This window comes from Lepisosteus oculatus, chromosome 7, assembly GCF_040954835.1.
Source record: "Lepisosteus oculatus isolate fLepOcu1 chromosome 7, fLepOcu1.hap2, whole genome shotgun sequence".
Classification (NCBI taxonomy): domain Eukaryota; kingdom Metazoa; phylum Chordata; class Actinopteri; order Semionotiformes; family Lepisosteidae; genus Lepisosteus; species Lepisosteus oculatus.
The window spans coordinates 8,530,386-8,551,254 of record NC_090702.1 but is presented as its reverse complement, the minus strand read 5'-3'; the positions used below and the strand labels follow the sequence as shown (position 1 = coordinate 8,551,254).

At 37.9% G+C, this 20,869-nt stretch overlaps 1 protein-coding gene across 6 annotated transcripts in view; it reads right to left on the bottom strand.

Annotated features, from left to right (window-relative positions):
* fgd4a (FYVE, RhoGEF and PH domain containing 4a) overlaps positions 1-20,869 on the bottom strand; it is a 129,591-nt gene that overhangs the window by 87,293 nt on the left and 21,429 nt on the right. Inside the window, exons 1-2 of one of the 6 annotated variants that reach the window (XM_015353043.2) lie at positions 14,813-14,889; positions 14,626-14,682 (exon numbers count right to left, since the gene is read on the bottom strand). The exons of 4 other annotated variants lie outside the window; for them this stretch is intronic. In XM_015353043.2, coding sequence (XP_015208529.2) covers positions 14,626-14,682; positions 14,813-14,867 — 112 coding nt within the window. In that variant the 5' untranslated portion in view covers positions 14,868-14,889. Of the gene's footprint in view, positions 1-14,625; positions 14,683-14,812; positions 14,894-20,869 lie in introns of those variants that run through there. One more of the 6 variants, XM_015353049.2, reaches the window with a different exon arrangement.

The window sequence follows — 20,869 nt, the reverse complement described above, 5'->3', positions numbered from 1 at the left end:
AACTCTATAGAAACCCATGCAAGCATTAGAAGCCCTATCCACAAGCCCCGTCACTGCAAATCTTCCATGTACATAACATAGATAAGTAAATGCATGCTTTTGCTAACGCAATGTGTTTCAGGTTGCTGCCATGCAGGAGGGTGAACATCTGTCCCAGTTTGAGCTTTATTGCAGCTAGGAGCAGGTTTTCCCACCAGGACGTTTCTTTACTTTGCTCCATTCATTTTCCCTATCCTGAGAAGTATCCCATTCCCTGCCAATGAGAAACATCTCCATATCATGATATTGTTCGGGTGATGTGCTGTGTTGTGTTTGCACCAAATATAGTGCTTTCATTAGGCCAAAATGTTCTATGTTAGCCTTTTTAGACTATAGAACGTTTTGCCATTGAAAAATGTAGCTTTCAGTAAAACAATAATCTAAAAAACTGAATGTGCTTTAGTGGAGCAGTCAAAGTCCTGACTTGAAACTTACTGACAATCTGTGGAAAGACGTAAAAATTGCTATCCATGTGCAAATTGTTCAAGAAGAATAAGCAAAAACTGCAGCAAGGCAACAGTTTTTCAGTTTTGCCCTTTAGTCTTTACTGACATGTACTGAAACATACAGTATCTGACCCTTAGTTTAGTTCTCACTTTAAGCATTCAAGTTAACAAAAAATTTAAAAGCTTTTTACACTAAATATTTGTATGTGAATTTGTATATACACAGTCGGCAACAAAAAAGTGAGAAATCTAATGATGCTGGAAATTTCACTAATTCAAATCTAGCATATGAGAGAGAGAAAACCAGAGGCGAGGGTGTCTGTGAGTGAAGGGCTCGGCGGCATTGAGATAACCTCGAGTTGATCTCGGAGGCGGTCATGAAAAGGACAGAGACATGTACAAGCATGAAACTCTGAGCCTGAAAGAGTCCAAAAGCCAACTGCTCAAAGAAACACTGTAGCATGCCTTGTGTCCTAGTCGCCTCACTATTCTCACAGGAGATTGTGTATAAGCCGAGGTAAAACAGAGCAAAAAAGTTTCCCCACAGGCTGAGGGGCGCCCTGTTGTGTCACAGTGTGCAGTATTCTGTTATATAAAAAATGGGACACATTAGAAAGTGTCTGAATACTTTTGCAAGCCACTGTACAGTACATATATACACTGTATAAACATCTGAAATCTTTGACAAAAAAATGGGTTTAGGGTTAAATATTTTGGGCTTTCAATGGCTAACAAACGTGAGCTATTAGCATCAGTCTGCTACCATCAGCCATCAACCTTCAATTTACTAACCTGTGTCTCTTTCCTGTTGCATTTTCAGCTCAAGTCAGGCATATTTTAAAAGAGACTGGTCTCCGTTTAATTAAATTGAATAATGAGTAGGTATTATTGTATAAATGATCAAACCTGTTCTTGCACAATTTTCTCAAAAATGCATTTGGTTCCTGCTCAAAATAAAAATAATATGAATGTACAAGTCTACTAAAACCTTGGTCAGACTGCCATGAGAAAAAACTAGATCAGATCAAAAAGTGGTATTTGAGGGCAAATTTCCACCCACAATGTCTGACAGCTGCACCCATTGTCCTGTAAAGCACAGCAAAAGTGAAAGAACAGTAGGAGGGAAGATCATTTTACTAGATAATGTGATACAGTAAATTTGTGTCTATTTTAAAAACTGAACTTTTGGGGGATTCTAGTGCCTTGAACTGTTGAACTGTTAATCCAAAAGATTAAGAAAACACTCTTGAAATAACTGCTATCTTGCAGTTCTAGGGCCCTAGGTTCAATTGTGAACCTGGGGTGCTATCTGCATGGGGTTTGTATGTTCTTCCCATGCAGGTCTTCTCACGTGGGTTTCCTCTGGGTGCTCCAGTTTCCTCCCACAGTCTAAAAATCATACTGATAGGTGAGTTGGCTTGTGGGAAAATACAGTGCAGGTCCTGCCCATTGATATCTCACAAACCATGTGACCAGGGAATATACAGTAAGTGTTTATCCTATCCCAGATTTTGCAAATTGCTAAAGCAATTTGGATACTTTTGATTTTGTGATTGTGAATATCCTGTTTCTGAAAATGAGTTATCACATCCTTGGGGAACTTTTATTTGACTACTGCCATCTAGTGACTGCTCACTCAGAATAAAAGCTTTGGTGCTCCAGGGAGAGGGAAAGTCTTACACAACAAAAAAATATAAGTAAACATGCTTTAAAGATACTAAGTTATACAATTCCTATTTAAAGATAATTGAACAGTAATTTAATTTAAGAGCAACATGGCAATGATTGAGAGGATGTTAAATTTTTCTGTGACAGTCTGGTTTGGGAACAGACAGTAGCCACTCAGAAGAGGAACCAGCTGGATAGAGTGGACCACACTACTACTAAAATAATTGGCTGTGACTTACAATCTGTCGCCTTCATATACACAACATGTTTAAAAAAAACTCAGAAGACTATGAGTGACCACTCCCACCCAGCTTTTCCCCCGTTTGAGCTCCCTCCCTCAGGAAGAAGGATAAGATGTATCAAATTTAGAAAAGAGTAGTCCCTGAAGAGCTTCTACTGATATATCTAAATGGATATTGAATGCTATATGATGGCAACTGTCAACCAGAAAAAAATAGTAATACAGTAACAGGCAAGAGGGAGGGATTTCAGGTAGAGAACAGTCACAACTGTGATGCTAACTGTGGTTTGGTTGACCCCACAAATAGAATGCCAGGTTTTTCAACTGATAAACGGTTGTTCTTTTGCCCTTACACACATTGCAATCCAATAGTTAGCCAAGTCGGGGCTCCATAAAGTCACACAGCTGCTGACAAAGATTAGAACACATCCATTACAAAGTCAACGTATTAGCCAGATAAAGTTCAGCTGAACTGGCACCTGACAAGCACTCTTTCCACATGCATGCATGCCACACAGAAAACTCCCAAAATCTGAACACAGACTTGATTCATTTATTCTTCCCTTAATTTAAGTGTACCACAATTAATTCATTTGTTATGATGAAACCAAGGTTTGCGTCTCTTGAAGAATTCAGTCAGTGAAAAAGAGTTAAAAAACAAAGACACTTATTCTCCACTTCATACACAATTCATGATCATGGCTGGTATTGTTTCCACATACAACTGAGCAGAAATCATACAACCATCGCTGGCAAATTCAAATAACTGCTTTTACTAAAAAGCTAATATAACATTTTCTAAAAGTCTCTTTTCCTTGTGGAACCCGTTTTCAAGCAAACACCTTAACAATAAAAATACCACTGTATCAGGTATTTAATTTCATTATCCATTGATTGAAAATAATTCAAAATTATTTTTCAAATTAAAAAAAATATTTACTGCAGAACTACAGGGTAGATTGTTCACTCTGAACTTTCTCAGAACAGATCCGTTAATTAAGAAAATCTGAATCACTGCAAAAGTGCTGATTTTGCACATTGCAGATCTTTGGGGTACAATGTTTGCTTGTATCTCAGGACTGTGAGGCTCTTGTGTTTTGTATATAAGGTTGATCAACCCAAAACGTAGTTATTCTAAACACTTATAATCTCCTTGGTTCATGACAATTTACCCCGATGTGAAATTTCAGACAGATGTGGAGCTGTCATTGCTGCAAAACAAACAGCCATAAAACTGAGGACTCAACAAACCAGTCCTGAGCAAATTATTACACTTGAGTGTTCTGGAAAAAAGTAGTTCAAGGAGTCCACATTTCCTACTGAGAGGATGATAATTTAAAATAATTTATATTCTAAAATATCAGTAAAATACTGTATGAAAATCCCTAAAATATTTACATCACATGATGAAACATTTGATAGATTATTAAATTTATTTTTATAAAACTCTTATTCTGCTTAATCAGTAGTATCACATGAAGGAGTAGACTATTTGAGAAAACTGAGGAATTCTGGTTAGTTTGCATTAAAAAAATAATAATTTTCTCTAAAGAAAAAAGTGATAATTTTATTCCATGCTGACAAGAGAAGAGAGAAAACACAACATATCACCATGCAACTCACAACTGGTAACCCACTGACACTAAGCAGGTGTGAGCCTGGTCAGTACCTGGGTGGAAGACCTCCTGGGAAAAACTAAGGTTGCTGCTGGAAGAGGTGTTAGTGGGGCCAGCAGGGGGCACTCACCCTGCGGTCCTTGTCGGTCCTAATGCCCCAGTATAGTGACGGGGACACTATACTGTAAACAGGCGCCGTCCTTTCGGATGAGACGTAAAACCAAGGTCCTGACTCTTTGTGGTCATTAAAAATCCCAGGGCGTTTCTCGAAAAGAGTAGGGGTGTAACCCTGGCATCCCGGCCAAATTTCCCATTGGCCCTTACCAATCATGGCCTCCTAATAATCCCCATCTATGAATTGGCTATAATACTCTGCTCTCCTCCCCACTGATAGCTGATGTGTGGTGAGCGTTCTGGCGCACTATGGCTGCCGTCGCATCATCCAGGTGGATGCTGCACATTGGTGGTGGTGGAAAGTGTAAAGTGTAAAGTGCTTTGAGTGGAGTGTCCAGAAAAGTGCTATATAAGTGTATGTGTAAGTGTAACTATTAATTATTATTATTATTATTATACATAGCGATGTCAATCTTCCAATAAGCCAATTAACCTACCATCACGTCTTTGGAATGTGGGAGGAAACCAGAGCACATGGAAAAATCCATGCAAAAACGTGAAGAACATACAAACCCGACTGTAACTACTTGATCCAGGATTGATCCTGTGCTGAAAGGCAGTAATACTACTGTAACTACTGTGCCACAAACACCAATTAATTAAACGTTCTTCTTCTACTCTATAGTTACTGGTTCATTGTGGTCACATTATTGCAAAAAAGTACAATAAAGGCTGCCAAACCTGTGACCTTCCAAGCTATTCCCAGTGTCAATCAATGCTGTACAGTATGTAACACTTTTTCCCTTCAAACTCTTAATGGTGACATTACTGCCCTCTGTTGTCTGTGCTGGTTATTGACCACAGGCATGAGTGTTTTGAGTAATCTGAAAGGTATCGTAATTATGTGAGTCACTGTGGCAGGACAATCACTAAACACAAAATCAGAAACTGCTGCACAGCTGTGGAACACATTAACCACTATTTCCATGATTAATTAAAAACCTGACAACATCAAACGAAAATTAAGATGACTAAAATGTTAATTTGCCAACTTTATAATTGCATGTAGAAGCTGTGTACATGAAATGAAAAAGATCAATGGTAAATTGCAATAGAAACACTATTTTAATATGAATCAAATTAAAAACAATTCTACTAAATTTATGTCTGTTGTACCTGTATATGTATTTCACAATTAAGGTGTTTATTATAGAATAACTGTTACAAAATTGAGCAGTTTACAGTGACTTTAGAAGCATGTATTTGTGTAAAAATGTTAGAAAATTAGAAATAAAAAACAGTAGATGTGACTCATAATTCTTTAACAGAAAAGGCTGAAAGGCATGAAGATAAAAAATAAGAAAAAAGAATAAGAGCTACAGTCAGAGGTAACGTTCAATAGACCTGAATTTGCAATACTGACAAAACTAGGCAAATTCTATTGCAACTCTAGTGCAAAGTTTGTTAATAAAATATTTATCATTTATTTCAAAGGTAAATTGGTCAAGTTATCTTTTATCGTGGATAACTCCTCAGGTCAATAATATAAAGTTCACAATTGCAGTACTTCCACAAAAAATACACATTAAAAACCAGGGATTTTTCTTCTAGATTAAAATCATGAACCCAAGCTCAACTGAAAGCAAAATTTCTCAAAGTACAAAAAAGATGAAAACAAAAAAGAATTATGGGCTTTTGTCTCAGTACCTCAAGATAGCTCTGTCAGGAGATAACTAGGGCTTTTCAGATTGTTCTCACAACATCTGCTGTCCCGTCGATTTTGGAACCAAGGTTTGTTTTGGCATTCCTGTAGTCACACAGCAAGTACTGTCACTCTTTCCAGGAGATGATAGCTTTCTTTCCTTTTGCATTTTGCCAAGCTCCCAACTCTTAAAGCAGGCCTGCCCTGGCTGTTGTCTATGCGGCAAGATATTGTGGAGCTGAAAAGTACCAGTCAAGGTGCCAGAATTTAAACCAGATCCGAGAAAAGAACTGTCCTTTTTAATGTGTTCACCTTGCATTTCAGTTCTTCGGCATCTAGATCAGGGCTGTCCAATCCACTGTTTTCTGCAGGTTTTTATTCCAACTCAGGACTCAAAAGGCTAAATGGTTACTGGCTAAACTAAACCACATCAGCAGCTTTTTCCAGCTCTTCAGGTGCTGCTGTTTCAAAGAAAGTAAATCTGCAGACACAGGCTGAAAAACAGTCCTCTAGGAACGGGACTAGATGCCCCTGATCTACACTGACACTGCCCAGTTGTCTGGAGAGAAAGCAGGCAACATATTCAGCTGTCCTAACTCACTATAAATCAGGTACCACATGGCACCCCTCCTGCTTTTCACCGAGTGGCTCAGAAGGGCAGCACAAACTCATACAGGACAAGAGCCCTAAACAGAAAATCAACAGCTGCCGCTGTATAAGTAACAGTCATTCCAGTTCTAGGATCCCCAGTTCTCAAGCACAGGCTTGGCATGGTTCCTTTTATCTTGAGCAGCCAAAGCCAACATTTCTTCAGCTGGTAGTGAAAATACAGAAGGACGGAACCACATTACTGATGAACCTCAACAGTGAAAATAGAAACATGGCTTTAATAGTAAAGGCCTTCACACCTGGTGCACAAACAGCAGAAAGAATTGTCCCCCAGTCAAATGTAAATGGATCTCCACTCTTGACCTGATCTCCACACTTGTTGACTCGTGTAACTTGAAGGTACAGTTTTGAAAGCATTTTAAAACATCAAGGGATATTTCTTATAAAACATAAGATGCATGTACAGTATTTATACAAACTGTATATTTGTATAAATATAGAGATGTGACATTTGTACTTTTTTTTACACAGTAAAAGTGGATGGCACGGCACAGTGGTTAGCCTTGGTGCCTTGCAGTGTTGGGATGCTGGGTTCAATTTTGGATCTGGGGTGCTATCTGTGTGGAGTCTGTATGCTCCAAAACCAAGTGGCCTTTCTTTTACCACAGTCCAAAGGCATCCTTGTGCAGGGGCAATGCTAATTTCTTTCCAATTTTTGTATATGTGCTGTTAAATCATACAGTATGTACTAGGCATACTGGTATGTTAATTAGCTTTTGGGGAAAACGCCCTAGTGTACATGTGTTTGTGTCCGTGTCTGCCCTGTGATGGACTGGTGTCCCATCCAGAGTGTGTCCTGCCTTCCACCTGTTTCTTACTGGGACAGAACCTAGCTCCACTGTAACCCTGAAAATGGATGGATGAACACAGTACAATTGACAGAAGATACTTTTTTTAACCATGGTTTATTTCAGGCAGAAGTACAGTGAGTGACTGGAGGTCTAATTTAACATAACCTCTGCAGCAAACACAATATGAATCAATGAATGTATAAGAACTCATGGAATAGGGCCCAGTGCTCTCTGTCTTTCTGCAGGAAATGAGAGATCTGTCTTGACCTTTCCCCTGAAAGCCAAGGGAAGTCTGCATAATCACAACTCCAAAATTTCTTTCAATAAAACTCCGGGAGTGCAGTCTTCTGATTTACAGCTCATATCCTCAAATACAAACTGCTTCATTGTTCTTTTCATGTTCCCCTGCCAGATCTGAACAAAAACAACAGAAAGAAGGACCACTTCTTGGCTGAACTCCTGCCTGGCACACTAATCAACAGTTTCTAAACACCAAAAAATCTGCATTTTCTGTTTCTCTGCCACAAAGATACTGGGAAACCGAGCAGACTGTCTTAAGGCCATTATCACAGATCAGTAATATTTTATTGACATTCCAGCAACAAACATCTTAGTAACAGAATAGTGGAATAAAAAACTATGATAAAAAGTGAACACTTCTTTAATAATTATAATAATTGCTTACACTTATATATATCTGGACACTCCACTCAAAGCACTTTACAGGTAATGGGGACTCCCCTCCGTCACCACCAATGTGCGGCATCCACCTGGATGATGCAACGGCAGCCATAGTGCGCCAGAACACTTACCACACATCAGCTACCAGCAGGGAGGAGAGCAGAGTAATGAAGCCAATTCATAGAGGGGGATTATTGGGAGGCCATGATTGGTAAGGGCCAATGAGAAATTTGGCCAGGACGCCAGGGTTACACCCCTACTCTTTTCGAGAAACGCCCTGGGAATTTTAATGACCACAGAGAGTCAGGACCTCAGTTTTACGTCTTATCCGAAGGACGGCACCTGTTTACAGTATAGTGTCCCCCTGCTGGCTCCACTAACACCTCCTCCAGCAGCAACCTTTTCCAGGAGGTCTCCTATCCAGGTACTGACCAGGCTCACACCTGCTGAGCTTCAGTGGGTTGCCAGTTGTGAGTTGCAGAGTGATATGGCTGCTGGCTGCTTTGAAAGTCTCGAAATCAATAATTTAGTTTACTTGATTCTGACTTGTTGTTTTATGTTGTTTTATTCTCTACTACACTACATCACTACAGACCAAGCCCAGGAATGTCACTGCCATCTGTCTGGAAAAATAATTTCAAATTAGTTTCAGAAATTGCACAGAGCTTTGCCTCAGGACCTGGATATTCTCCTTAAGGATAATTTAAAAAAAAAATCTGCTTCCCGACATAATCATATCTTTAAATACATCAAAAAGCATACTTCAAAGGGGATTAGAGATGAGAAAATCTCCAACCACGATCCCCCATAGAGACTGGAAAAGCACCAAGGTGAACACCTCCATCACCCACAGAGAGAAGAAATGGCCTAAGATGGACACCACCATCTCCTATAGAGCAAAGCACCAAGAGGGACCACCCACATAAGAGATCCAAAAAGCATAGAGGGGAATGCCCGTAATGAGATCAGCATTCTCTGAAAGTGCATCAAGCCCTTAAAAGACATATTGGCCACCCCCACCCACACAACTTAGCATCACTCCATTGACTTCAGGCAGAACTAAAGATGATTGAGTCACGGTAATTTTGAGTTCCGATGTCAATCTAGGAAAGAAATGGTGTTGTGGGGGCAGTATTATTCCTGGAACTCATTAAAACAAACAAATGCCAATCATAGCTGCTTTTACTGTAGGTACTATGTACAATTTACTGTACTGAAAAATGATTAAGTGTGGAATGATGAGAAGGGACAGAAAAAATAAACTAACAGAATAGACATCGCTGCGAAAGCGAATTGACCAGAACTGCAAACAGATGGACACAATGAAGAAAATCAGATCATTGTTGAATGAAAGGAAAACTGGACTACATCGCAGGAAGCTGAATAAAGACGTACAGTAATAGAATCGAACGGAGACTTCAGAATTATTCTATTGGCTCGGCAGATGCCTTCATGCAGGATAACTTCAAACATAACAAAATCACTCAAGAATAGTACAAAAAGGGAAAAATCTAAATGACAAGAAAAACAGAACAGCAGGCATACAGTATGCTGGAAGTGTAATGACTGTTCAGCACATGCACTGGTACTGTAACAGTGATGAAGGAATGATAGTGCGAAAGATCACAGATGCTCTGTAAACAGATGAGAACCGAGGACCCACTGACTGGTGGGTAGGGACAGAGCAGTTCCAATTTTAAGGAAATACACTGTGGGTCAAATGGTAAATGTCACCAATTATTAAGGTGAAGATATATAGAGTTTATTATATCTTATGAGGCTCTAAAGAATTATAAAGGGACTTTTGTAAATAGTTATTTATTCTTATTTATGGTTCCCTCCCTGTCCTGGACCTATTGTCCCTGTTTTTTGTATCTCTGTGTGTGTCTGAGGCAGCACAGATTGAACAGGCCCTGCAGCAGTTTGCCCATGCAGCAGTCACGCAGGTCCACATGGGAGGTGTGGGGAGTGGGGTGGGGGAGTGGCTGATGGGTAAAAAAGCCTCTAACCTAAGAAAACCCAACGAGTAGGATAAAGGTGAACTTCCCAGCCCCAGGGAGTCAGGAGGAAATGACTGCTGCTGAGTGTGTATATTTGTTTTAGTGAATCTGCTGTTCATTGTTTTTGCTCTTACTGGGTTTTTGTTTTAATTCTCTATACTGAGTCAATTAAACAAAACATGGTGGCACTAAGATCTAGTACAAAACCCTAAGGAAATGCTGCACACAGTAATGGACAGCAGTGATATTGGTGCAATGCAGAGTACATTGTTATTAGTGGATGTCTGTTCTCTATTGCATCGTTAACAAATGGACACTTTTTCATTTTTCACTAGGTGTAAGGGGTCTATAAAGTTACATTTATCATGTACTGTATATACTATGTCTACCAGAAGTATCCAGCCCTGGTCCTGAAGGCCGGTGAGTGTGGGATTTCAGTTCAACATCATCTCTTAATGAGCTAAACCATTTGGTGACTGGTTTAACTGGACAACGTTTACAACTTCTCCCAGCTCTAAAGAGACCATGAAAACCTGCAGATACTCCACCCTCCAGGACCAGAATTGGGACCAGGACACAAACAGATTCGAGGGGGCATCACCTCCTCATGAAACATCAAGCAGGAAAAGAGCCTTAAAGGTCCGGCAATATTTGATTAAGTTCTCATTTCAAATCTGGTACTGCTATGGCTGCCGTTACTTTGAGATTGAGTTTAACATGGAAATGTTGATGCCACAGATGATTACTGAGTCTTGACAAAAACATGTACAGGTCAGTTGTATTCCAGGATTTGTCCATTAACCTTTACATTTGTACAGTATTTTTCCACAAAAATAACCACAAAAGTCATCTTGAGCTTGTGGCCTCAAAGAGTAAGCAAGCCATGATATGTCATAATGGCTACTAACAACAAACACATTCTCTGTTCTTTAGGGCACTGCCAAGTAGCCCAGAAAAAAAAAATCACTCCGAGCACAAGTTAATCTAGATGGTCAGGGAAATGTTGGCTTCAGGTCTCAGTACACCAGGAATTCCTATGTCACTAGTGTCCATGAGCTTGCAGAGACAGTGCTAAGTGATGATAAAGTGTATTAATCAGTGCTCCTAGCAGTTACAGCTTGCAGTGTTTCCAAAAGATGAATGACTGATGGGTGGGTGAGCCATAATTGAGTCCTGCTCATCCTCATTGTCACTGTGGAGTCATTGCCATGAGTCACAATGTAAAGCAACAACTGAAAATACCAAATTGAGCAAGTAAAAAAAAAAAACAACAACACAAAAACAGTTTAAAAATAAATCACTATTCTCATGCATGCAGAGTACCAGGTGTGTTTTTAGAATATGCGTTTCAAAGAGAGGAACTGTAATTTTCCATAAGGAACTGGAGAAAAGAACTCCAGCTAAAATTTCTGAGCTCAGGTGTATTTTCTTGTATATAAAGACAAATGAACCAGATCTTGTGGTGCTGGAAGGACTGGTCCCACTGAGACACAAAGACACAATTACTGTACATGTACAATTAAAGGAAATAAACATATAAGCTCTGCTGATAAAATGCATTTGCTGCAATCGCCACACAAAAAAAAAACTTCCAGCTTTGGAGTTCAAGCCTAACTAAACAGCAAAAGCAAAATAAAGAAAAGATAGTTCAGATGGGTAGCTGCGTCAGCATGCGTAGGCTGCAAAGGAACAAGTAATAGGTTTATTCCATGCTGAAAAAAAGAAGAAAGAGAACACAACGTTACGGCCGTGGAGCCTTCTTCAGGTGTCACCTGAAGAAGGCTCCACGGCCGAAACGTTGTTTTCTCTTTCTTCTTTTTTTCAGCATGGAATAAACCTATTACTTGTTCCTATAAAGAAAAGATTGCTGGCTGATACTGATCTGATGTCCCAAGTCTCATTTATACAGAAGGTAATGAGGAAATAAATAGAACTTTAAGTTGATAATTGTTTAAGCCTTTAACTGCTTCAACTCAATAGTTTTCAATTTTGAGTCTTTCACATGGACATAATACTAACTTCAGAAAACAGTCGTATAGTTAAGAATAGTAACGAGATCTTCAAAGGAGTACATAAGATGCTAGAAACTTTCAGATTTTCCAAAGGCATCAGATACATTTCTGCACTTGCACGCAGAAAACGTAATCAAAACAACAAACTGGTACAATAAATGAAATCCCAAGGTTATAATATTCATATACTGTAGGTTTATTTCTTAAGTGCACAAGTAATGAGATTGAATGGCGTGAATCATCTTAGATGAAGGAGGTAACAGCACTTCATTTGACCTATCAAAATTCACAAACATTGAAAATGTAAAAGCAGATGTAGAATTGAAACTTTTTGTTTAATTATACTTACTCCTCAAAATCTTTGTCAATTACTGTAGTTGAAATAAATTTAGTGTGCTGCAGAGGTTGGCCTGTAATGTCTATTTTTATTTATGAACCTGTATTTGGAGCAGAACTAAGTTTAACACTACAGTAAGTTTAGATCTGGTTTTGAAGTACTATAGAACTACTGTAAGTACTTTAGTACGTGAGCTAAAATAAAGATAGAACACACATAGAATTCAGATCAGAGACTGAATAAGGACAGTAACCGACTTAAGATATTTCCATGAATACTGTTAATTCAAGAGAAAGACAGTAAAATATGGTTATTTTAAAAATAGCCTTGTAATATATACAAACTTAAAAGTTAGCATCACACACTTTAAATACGTTAAGACGTGCTTCTTTTTCAACATTTATGTTTTTGTTGTGCACAAAACACTGTAAAAAACATTAGCCTTTAAATTCTACAGGGCTTTCTGCAGTCTACCCAAGATGTTCAGAGAATTCAATGTGATGTTGAAAGTGTCTATTCTCTCAGTGCTCTCCACAGAGCAGTAAGCACCTACAGTAACTAATCTCTTTCCTTCATCAGGCTGTATAAACAGCTACACTTCAGGTAGTCTTCAAATTAGATAATTTCTACAAAAGTAGTATATCTCCAAAACAAACCAGCTCCCCAGAAGGACAATCTCTGTGATGCCTCATATGCAATTTTGCAACAAAACTCACTCCTTGTGACAAAATTTAAATACACCACTCCACTTACAGATATCAATATGAACAATTGTGATCTGGATTTGTTACAGAGGTGCAGACATAAACAGTTTTATAAACTACAGACATAAACTACAGTCCCCTGTAGTTTGTTAATGTTAATTCACTACAACACATTAACTACTACTCAGTAGGCTGAATAAACATGATAAAAACATTAAAACAGCAAACATAGTTTAACAAAACAATACTACGCTTGAAAAACTGATGAATTACTTTGTTCATGATTCTTAAATCATGCCTGTGAGTGCGTGTTCAAATCTTCTCCCTTTATCATATCAATATTAGTTTCGGACAATATACGCAAAGACAGCGAGTTCTTTGTCACCTACTGATGGGATCGCTGCAATTCACACACGGGATTAAAGAGGTTAAACGGCTCACTCCCTCAGCTCTGGAAAACAGCAGACCAACCAGTGACAGCAGCTCACATCCCACCCTTTTCCTTCCTCTTCCACCAGAAAGAATGAAGGCAGCAACTCCCTCAAACTCCCTAAGAGCCACCCTAGTTACATGAAGGAGGACTTGGCAGTGGATGCCAAAATTTTTCTGTGGGGGGTGGGGGGGGAGTGGAGTGAAACAATCATTCCCATGGTCAAGAAAATAATAACACTCTAAAAAAACAAACCACCAGCTTGAGAAAAATGCATGGGGCAGACTCAAAATGTGCACAGAAAAAACATCTGTTATCTCTCACCCTAAGTTTAGACATGTTATTTACTAGTGGAGAAAGAAAAGGTTCGTGCAATTTTTATTTTCTAATAGTTTGCACCTCTAAATAGCACCTTTCATATTGTTAATTGAAGTAATACTAGAATACCAGAAACAGTACTATTCTAACCTTCAACACTGCAGAAGCACTGCCGTACTTTTTGCAGAATACAGTTCTCTGATGATTTTTGAGAGGTCAAAAAGATTGTTTCAGCTTGAGGAGAGACTGGAAAGGTTTTCAAAAATATTAATAACATTGGTCAGAGAACAAGAAAAAAAAAGTCTTCAAAATGAATAGTTATGTTCTAAATAATTAATAATAACTCGTTATTCATTATTCAGTCTTTTTCTACTTGGATAATTATTTTTTAAAGAAATGATTTTCTATTCTTTGTAACAAGCCCTGAACAGCTCATTTAGTTCACTAAGTACTTTCATTTCTTACAAAATGTTTAAATATTTTAAATATTTTTGACTATCAAAAAACTCATTTTCTTTATCACTGGAGCTGTTTTTTTTTCCATTTAACCAAGAAAAATACCCAAGTTTTCCTTCCTACTCACAAATTGTGGAAATCAAAATAGCATCCAAAATATGAACATCATTTTTGGAAGGGAAATAAGGTGGTGTAATGAGACCTGATTCCCTTCCCACATACAGGGAACAAAGTTCACTGCCTTAGTTTCTTGTTATGAATAAGGAGAGAAAACTGCACTGTTTTTGTCCCAGGTTAATGCTGGAGAATGCTAACAATGGAATCCATACCTGCAATTCGAGCAAAGCTACCAAGAGTAAAAGAGTCATGCCTAGGTAAAAAGTAACAGAAACATAGGTTACCTTTAGCTTTCCAAAACCAATACTTGCGTCGTCGGTGCATTTTCAGTATCCAAAGCCCTTTCAGGGTGAGAAACAGAATGCTGAGCTCAGACTGCCTTGGGTTTTAAACAGCTTTAACATGACAAGCAAGTCAGACATCTCTGCCGAACAGCCAATACCTCCCAGGTAAAAGTTGCTCATCACCTACCAGTAAAGACAACACAACAACGTGACATCTTGTGATGTGCTGCTAGGTAGTCCATTTTTGTCTCACCGGCAGGAGAGGTGAAAAGAGTTATATAAAAAGAAAAGAGTTCTGCGACTTTGCTGTGACCAAACTTCCTGTTGCACTGCAATACAAAGCACCACCAATATAAATAAGCCTCGCTTCCCCTAGAACCACAGCGCTGGACCAAGTATCACAGCCTAACAATAAGAGCAATTAATTAACAATGGCTGCTGTATTTTTGCTTCATTACCAAACCCAAACAGAATGCGTACACTTCCCTAGGAAACATCCATAAGCCTCACTCAAGATGGTACATGATAATTTCCCCGCCAAGTACTGAAAGAATAAGGCATTTTTCTTTTGCACTAGAGCTGTACACTGACAACAGAACTGACTTAGATTTGGTCATTCCAAGAGGAAAACAAAGCACACAAGACAGGAAACACTAGTAGTGGGGAAACAAAAACATAGGCATTCTTAGCTAGGCCTCCAAATAACCCTTTTTGTTGTGTGACTCAACAGGTTGGTCAAACTCACATTTTTTCCCTTACTTTTCCTGAAAAGACAACAAAGAAGTCCATGAGGACTCCTGAGTCACTCCTTCAGTGAGAGCCTCTGATTAGAGTGCCAGGTGAACCCTATTCTGGATTCTGTTCTTGGATGACAGTGTTTTGTGGGGTTCGAAGATAGAAGAAGCAACTGAATGGGTACCACCCTGGTTCGGGTGCTGAAGTTTGCTGAAGGTGGACAGGGAATCCCCTGCTTGCCGTACAAAAAGTATCTCTTTGTTCTACCCCCTCCAAGAGTGCAGACATCATGCTATGTGTTTAAGAAAATAAAATCCCAGAACACGCAGTTTCAGACGTTCAGTCGTCTGTGACGTCTGGGTGAAGGAAGGGAGGAGACGGTCAGGCCAAAGCAGTAGAAAGTATGTGAAAGCTCCTTATAGATCAGGAACTGGTGCTCAAGGAAGCTTCACAACAATTACAGCTGTACCCCCTCCCATGTTTCACATTGTGCTTTTATAAACATGCTTATTATTAGACAGTCATTGTCCACTACAATGCAAAAGAACAAGAATACTTCCTTTAAAACAGAGCTTCTGCAGATGGCATTTTACTTTGGTTTTTAATGATGTGCTGTTGTTGAAACACTTAATTTACAAAATAAACTCTCAAACACCATGGTAGTATGGTGGCATTGTCACCACCACAACTATTATCTGGTCTACTAGTTTTTTATAATTAATTTACCATTGTCCCAGAAAATTGGGGATTACCCAATATGTTCTTTTTTTTCCACCAAACTAAGTTACCAAATTACTAAACTAAAAATGTAATGACTAAATCCACTCAACAAAATCAAGTATTTAAGTATTTAGGGCTGCCGGCTGGCCTTCAGTTCAGGGAGGGAGACTGTTAGTAGATCCCTGCACATCTGACTGCTGCTACTCCTGATGAATTTCCCAATTAAGCACAGGGACAATCACCTGACCCCTTAATTCAACTGGTATAACAGTTTCTCATACAGCTATCTGATCAGCAGTAGCGGGATTGCTGTTGCAGAACGTGAATCTTCACCTATGTGTAAAGCCCTTTATGGGATTCTTTGGGATGAAAAACAATCTATAAATCCAGGTAATTATTATAGTCCAGACCTCACTGGTTTGACCATGGTCGATGCCTTTAGCTGACTCAGCAGCAGGGCTTGGGAATTTTAGAATATTGCTCCTTCCTTTATATTAGCTACATATCAATGCAAACAGGGTGGAACCAGCTAAAATCATGCTAAATGCAAGATTAAGTTTCCCACCCTTCCTGTCATTTATAATTTAAAGTTTCCCATATCAGTCTTTATTAGTGGGGAAAAGCATTTTGTAACAGTATAAAATATAGAAGCTTTCCACATGAGAGAAATAATAACCAGTGCTGTGACTATAGAAAATCAACACACTGTTTCCAAAGTAACATTTTGTGGCCTAACTGCCTGGAATCACATTGAATCAAAATGTATTTTACTTAAATTTATTTTGCGCAAATTTATTTTAAATTAATAAAATAAATTAAAATAAAAAACTTAAAATTGTTTATTTCACTCCAAAGTGATAAACAAATGTTTAAACATTCTGTAAAGTCATTACAAATGAAAACCTAGAAAAATGGCTTGGATAAGTGTACACAGTCCTTCGTAAAAAGCAATTTCTTAGCTCTGGTGTAACCAATTACCTTCCAAGTCATTAGCCTTCACCTGGGTTCAGCTGCAGTCATTTTGATGATTTCAGAATAAATGTACGTCTCCTTTACCGGATAGTGCAATCTTAAAGTAAAGTGACAATTACGGACAAGGAGCTATCAAAAAATCTCTAGGATTATAGAAAGGCCCATAGCAAGAGATGGATATAAAAAGATTTCAAAGGCCTTAACTATCCCTTGGAGCACAGTGAAGACAATTATTAAGAACTGGAAGATGTATGGCACCATCCAGATCTTACCTAGATCAGGTCATCCCCCCAAACAAAAACAGCAACAAAGCATTAAAGTGTTACTGCAAACATATGGTCTGACAAAAGCGAAATGGAACTAATTGGCCTACTGTAAATGCAAAGTGTCGTATTTGGCACAAACACAACACAGGAGGAGTACATCATTGTCTGAAACCTCTATTAATGGTCTTGACTTGCAGTCATACTCAGGAAGCAAATAATTTCATATATTGCAAATGTATATACTTTACAGAGAATAGGATAGAATATGAAATCTCTCAATGTGGATATTCTTTCTGTTGAAATTTAAAAGAACTAAAGTAATTATTTTGAGATAAAATAACAAAATTTTAAGGAAATAATATATTTTACAAAGAAACCCCAAACATCCATATCTGCATTTGTCACTCAATCAATAGATTGGCTTTAATGTGAACAACAAAATACACTGAGTGTTCTGATGCCATCTAGTGACAGAACAGCATTCATTTGAAAATCTGATTGGTTTTTCTAACTACAACAGAATCTAGATAGTTTGTATAAATCAGGAAGAGCAGTGTAAAGTTTACAATTAGCATATAAGTACGTACTAATAAATATAAAATTACATCATCCAGATTTGAGCATTCACTCTGTGCTGTTTTTTAATACATTAACCATTTGTTAATTTTAAAATGTGCATTATCTTTAAAGCCTACAGCTTTCAGTAAGATTTTGATATATACCATACAGTGATGTCTTTCTCACACAGGGCCATGTAATCACTTTTTCACACAGGGCCATGTAGGTTTGGATTTTTTTTCCCTTAATAATAAAAACCTTCATTTAAAAACTGCATTTTGTGTTTACTTGTGTTATCTTTGTCTAATATTTCAATTTGTTTGATGATCTGAAACATTTCAGTGTGACAAACATGCAAAAAAATAAGAAATCGGGAAGGGGGCAAACACTTTTTCAAACCACTGTATATATCATATATACTTCTACTGGTATGTACTAGTGCTGTTAAACCCACAATCAAAGCTCCAAAGGTGCAATTTTATGCAATCAGTATGCTGATTAAAATGTTATTCTCAAAGAAATTATAGAATAAGTATAGTTTCTTTTAGATTCTGAATTAATACTATAATATTCCAACTCCAAATACCTGAAATTAACATACAGTACCGATTTGGAATTCCTGAAGGTAACTCCATTCTTATACTTTTTGCTTTATTTCTTAAGTAAAATGCAGTTATTTGTCCTCTCTATTTTGTTTTGAAAATGCTGAGGTGTGTTATGTGTGTGCTTAAGTACACACCAAATATAATTTACACATTCCTCAATAAATGAATATCTGCACTTCTCGCTGACTGGTACAGTGTAAACAAAGCCTTATGCAAGTAACTTCATAATCTTCTTATCAAGCCCATGCAAGATCCGTCCACACACAACCCCGAAGACATGCTGTGAAAGCCAGCAGACCTATATGTTTATGCTCCAGTGCAGATGTATAGCTACTCCAAAATCAAGTGCAAAATGTTGAATATGCATACCTGGAAAGAGTCAGAAGCTTAAGAAGAGAAATTTATCAGATTTGCATCTGAGCAGTTTTTAGAACATTATCTTCTTTAATTGTTAGGAAAAGGTTAAGAGATTTTTTTACCGACAAAAGAGAAACATTGATACCCAGATTTTCTGTGTCTGGAACAGTCATGCAGTCATCATTTTTAGGAATTTTAACTGTGTCCAGTTGTGGATGAATTAACAAAAATTCACTAGCCAATATATCTGTTACTGACACTTTCAACATAAATAAACTTGCAACCGGTAAGTCCAAAATGTAGAATCATGACCACAGCAATGAATATTCAGCTTGGCAGTACAAACAATCCTTTCAATCCTAGAGCCCCCCACACCAATTAGTTGAGTAAAGAGAAACTTGAATTAAATCTGTTGTTTGGAGATTCTGAGCAATATATGCTTTTTCATTAAGAGGCAGATGATGGCAACACTTAGTGACAAAAGAAAGAGCATGAATTTAGCATAATTTCAGCCTGGTGTGACATTATATTGCAATTCTTGTTAAGAATACTCTAACCTTTTCTTAGGCATTCCTATTTCCTTGTGGCTTGGTGTATGAATTGTATGCCCTTTAGACTTTCCTATATTATTTATCTCATAATCTGTTCATCTCTACTAGTTTACAGGCTGTCAAGGGCAGTGCGTTATCATCCCATCCCATGGATGATCTAAGTGTTTCAACGGTCAAAAGTATAGGTTTCTGCTCCCTGTATGACTCCCGTCTTCTAAAATCAGTCCCACCTTTATATGAGGATAGAGAACCAAACTACTGTAGCTGGGACTAGAATGTCCTGACTGTGGCACTGTGTGGAACAAAACCTTCTCTTTTTTAAAAAAATCTAGAATACCGACTAAGCAAGTTCAGGTTCAAAACATATTTGCCAACAAGTGCAATTAATTTCTATTCCAATCAATTTAAATGTTCAAATATAATGTGAAAACCACTATGATATACCGATACTAATCACTGATGACATACGTCAAAAGTACCCCAGGCAGTACCCAGCACTTACCTTCTGTGTTTGGGAGTGTCTTGTGACTGTGTGCGTGTGCTGTAAGTGAAAAGTGTGCATTTGGGTGTGACTTGTGAGGCAGTCCCACTGACACCCCAATTCCCCAATCAGGTGACAATACTCAATCTTTACACACAACGCGTTTTCTTTGCCAGTCTAACAACAGCACTTACAGTGCTGGGTACTGCAATACCCTCCAATTGCAATAACACTCTTTAATTGCAAAGAAGTATAGTGTCAGATTTTGAATATTTTAATCAGTTTATAGTTATAACTCCTTATGGTTTTTGTTTCCAAGACTAAATATTGCTCATCCACAACCTATGGCACCAAAGAGACAGAGATGAGTAAAAGAATTACAGTTAAACTGTTATCACTCTTTAGAGTTTTGGTTTGGAATTAGTTAAACCTCTTGTCTAGTCAGGGGGAAAAAAAGTTTCTATAACAGCATAGTAAGGACTCTAATAGCAGTTAGATAGCAGTTTTTGTTTTGGTTATTATGGTTTAGAGAAAATAATTACTGAGAAATTATACTATAATGTAATTTGAAAAAAACAATCAGCTTATTGACTGGCCATCTAACTCCTAGATTTTAGTATAAAATATATATCAGAGGAGTAGAAGTAAATATTGTTGAAGCTGCAAAGGAGGTTACACTTAAAATGGAACTTGAAGAAGATAAAACTATGAAACAAAACTAACAGTAGGTGTTCATGTTGGCATCATTTTGGATTTCTAGACAATATGGGGAATTCACAAAAAATAAAAAGTCAGAATGAATGCTAAGATATATATTTTACCCTTTGAACTTTAAATGAAAGGATGTTATTCTTAAATTGTAAAATGTACTACTGAAACTCATTTCAAGTAGTATGGACAATTTCAGTCACCCTGTTAAAAAAAAGATACTGCTGTTGTGGAATCAGTCCAAAGAAAAGTGACCAGATACATTCCTCAATTTAAAGATACAGTATGTGC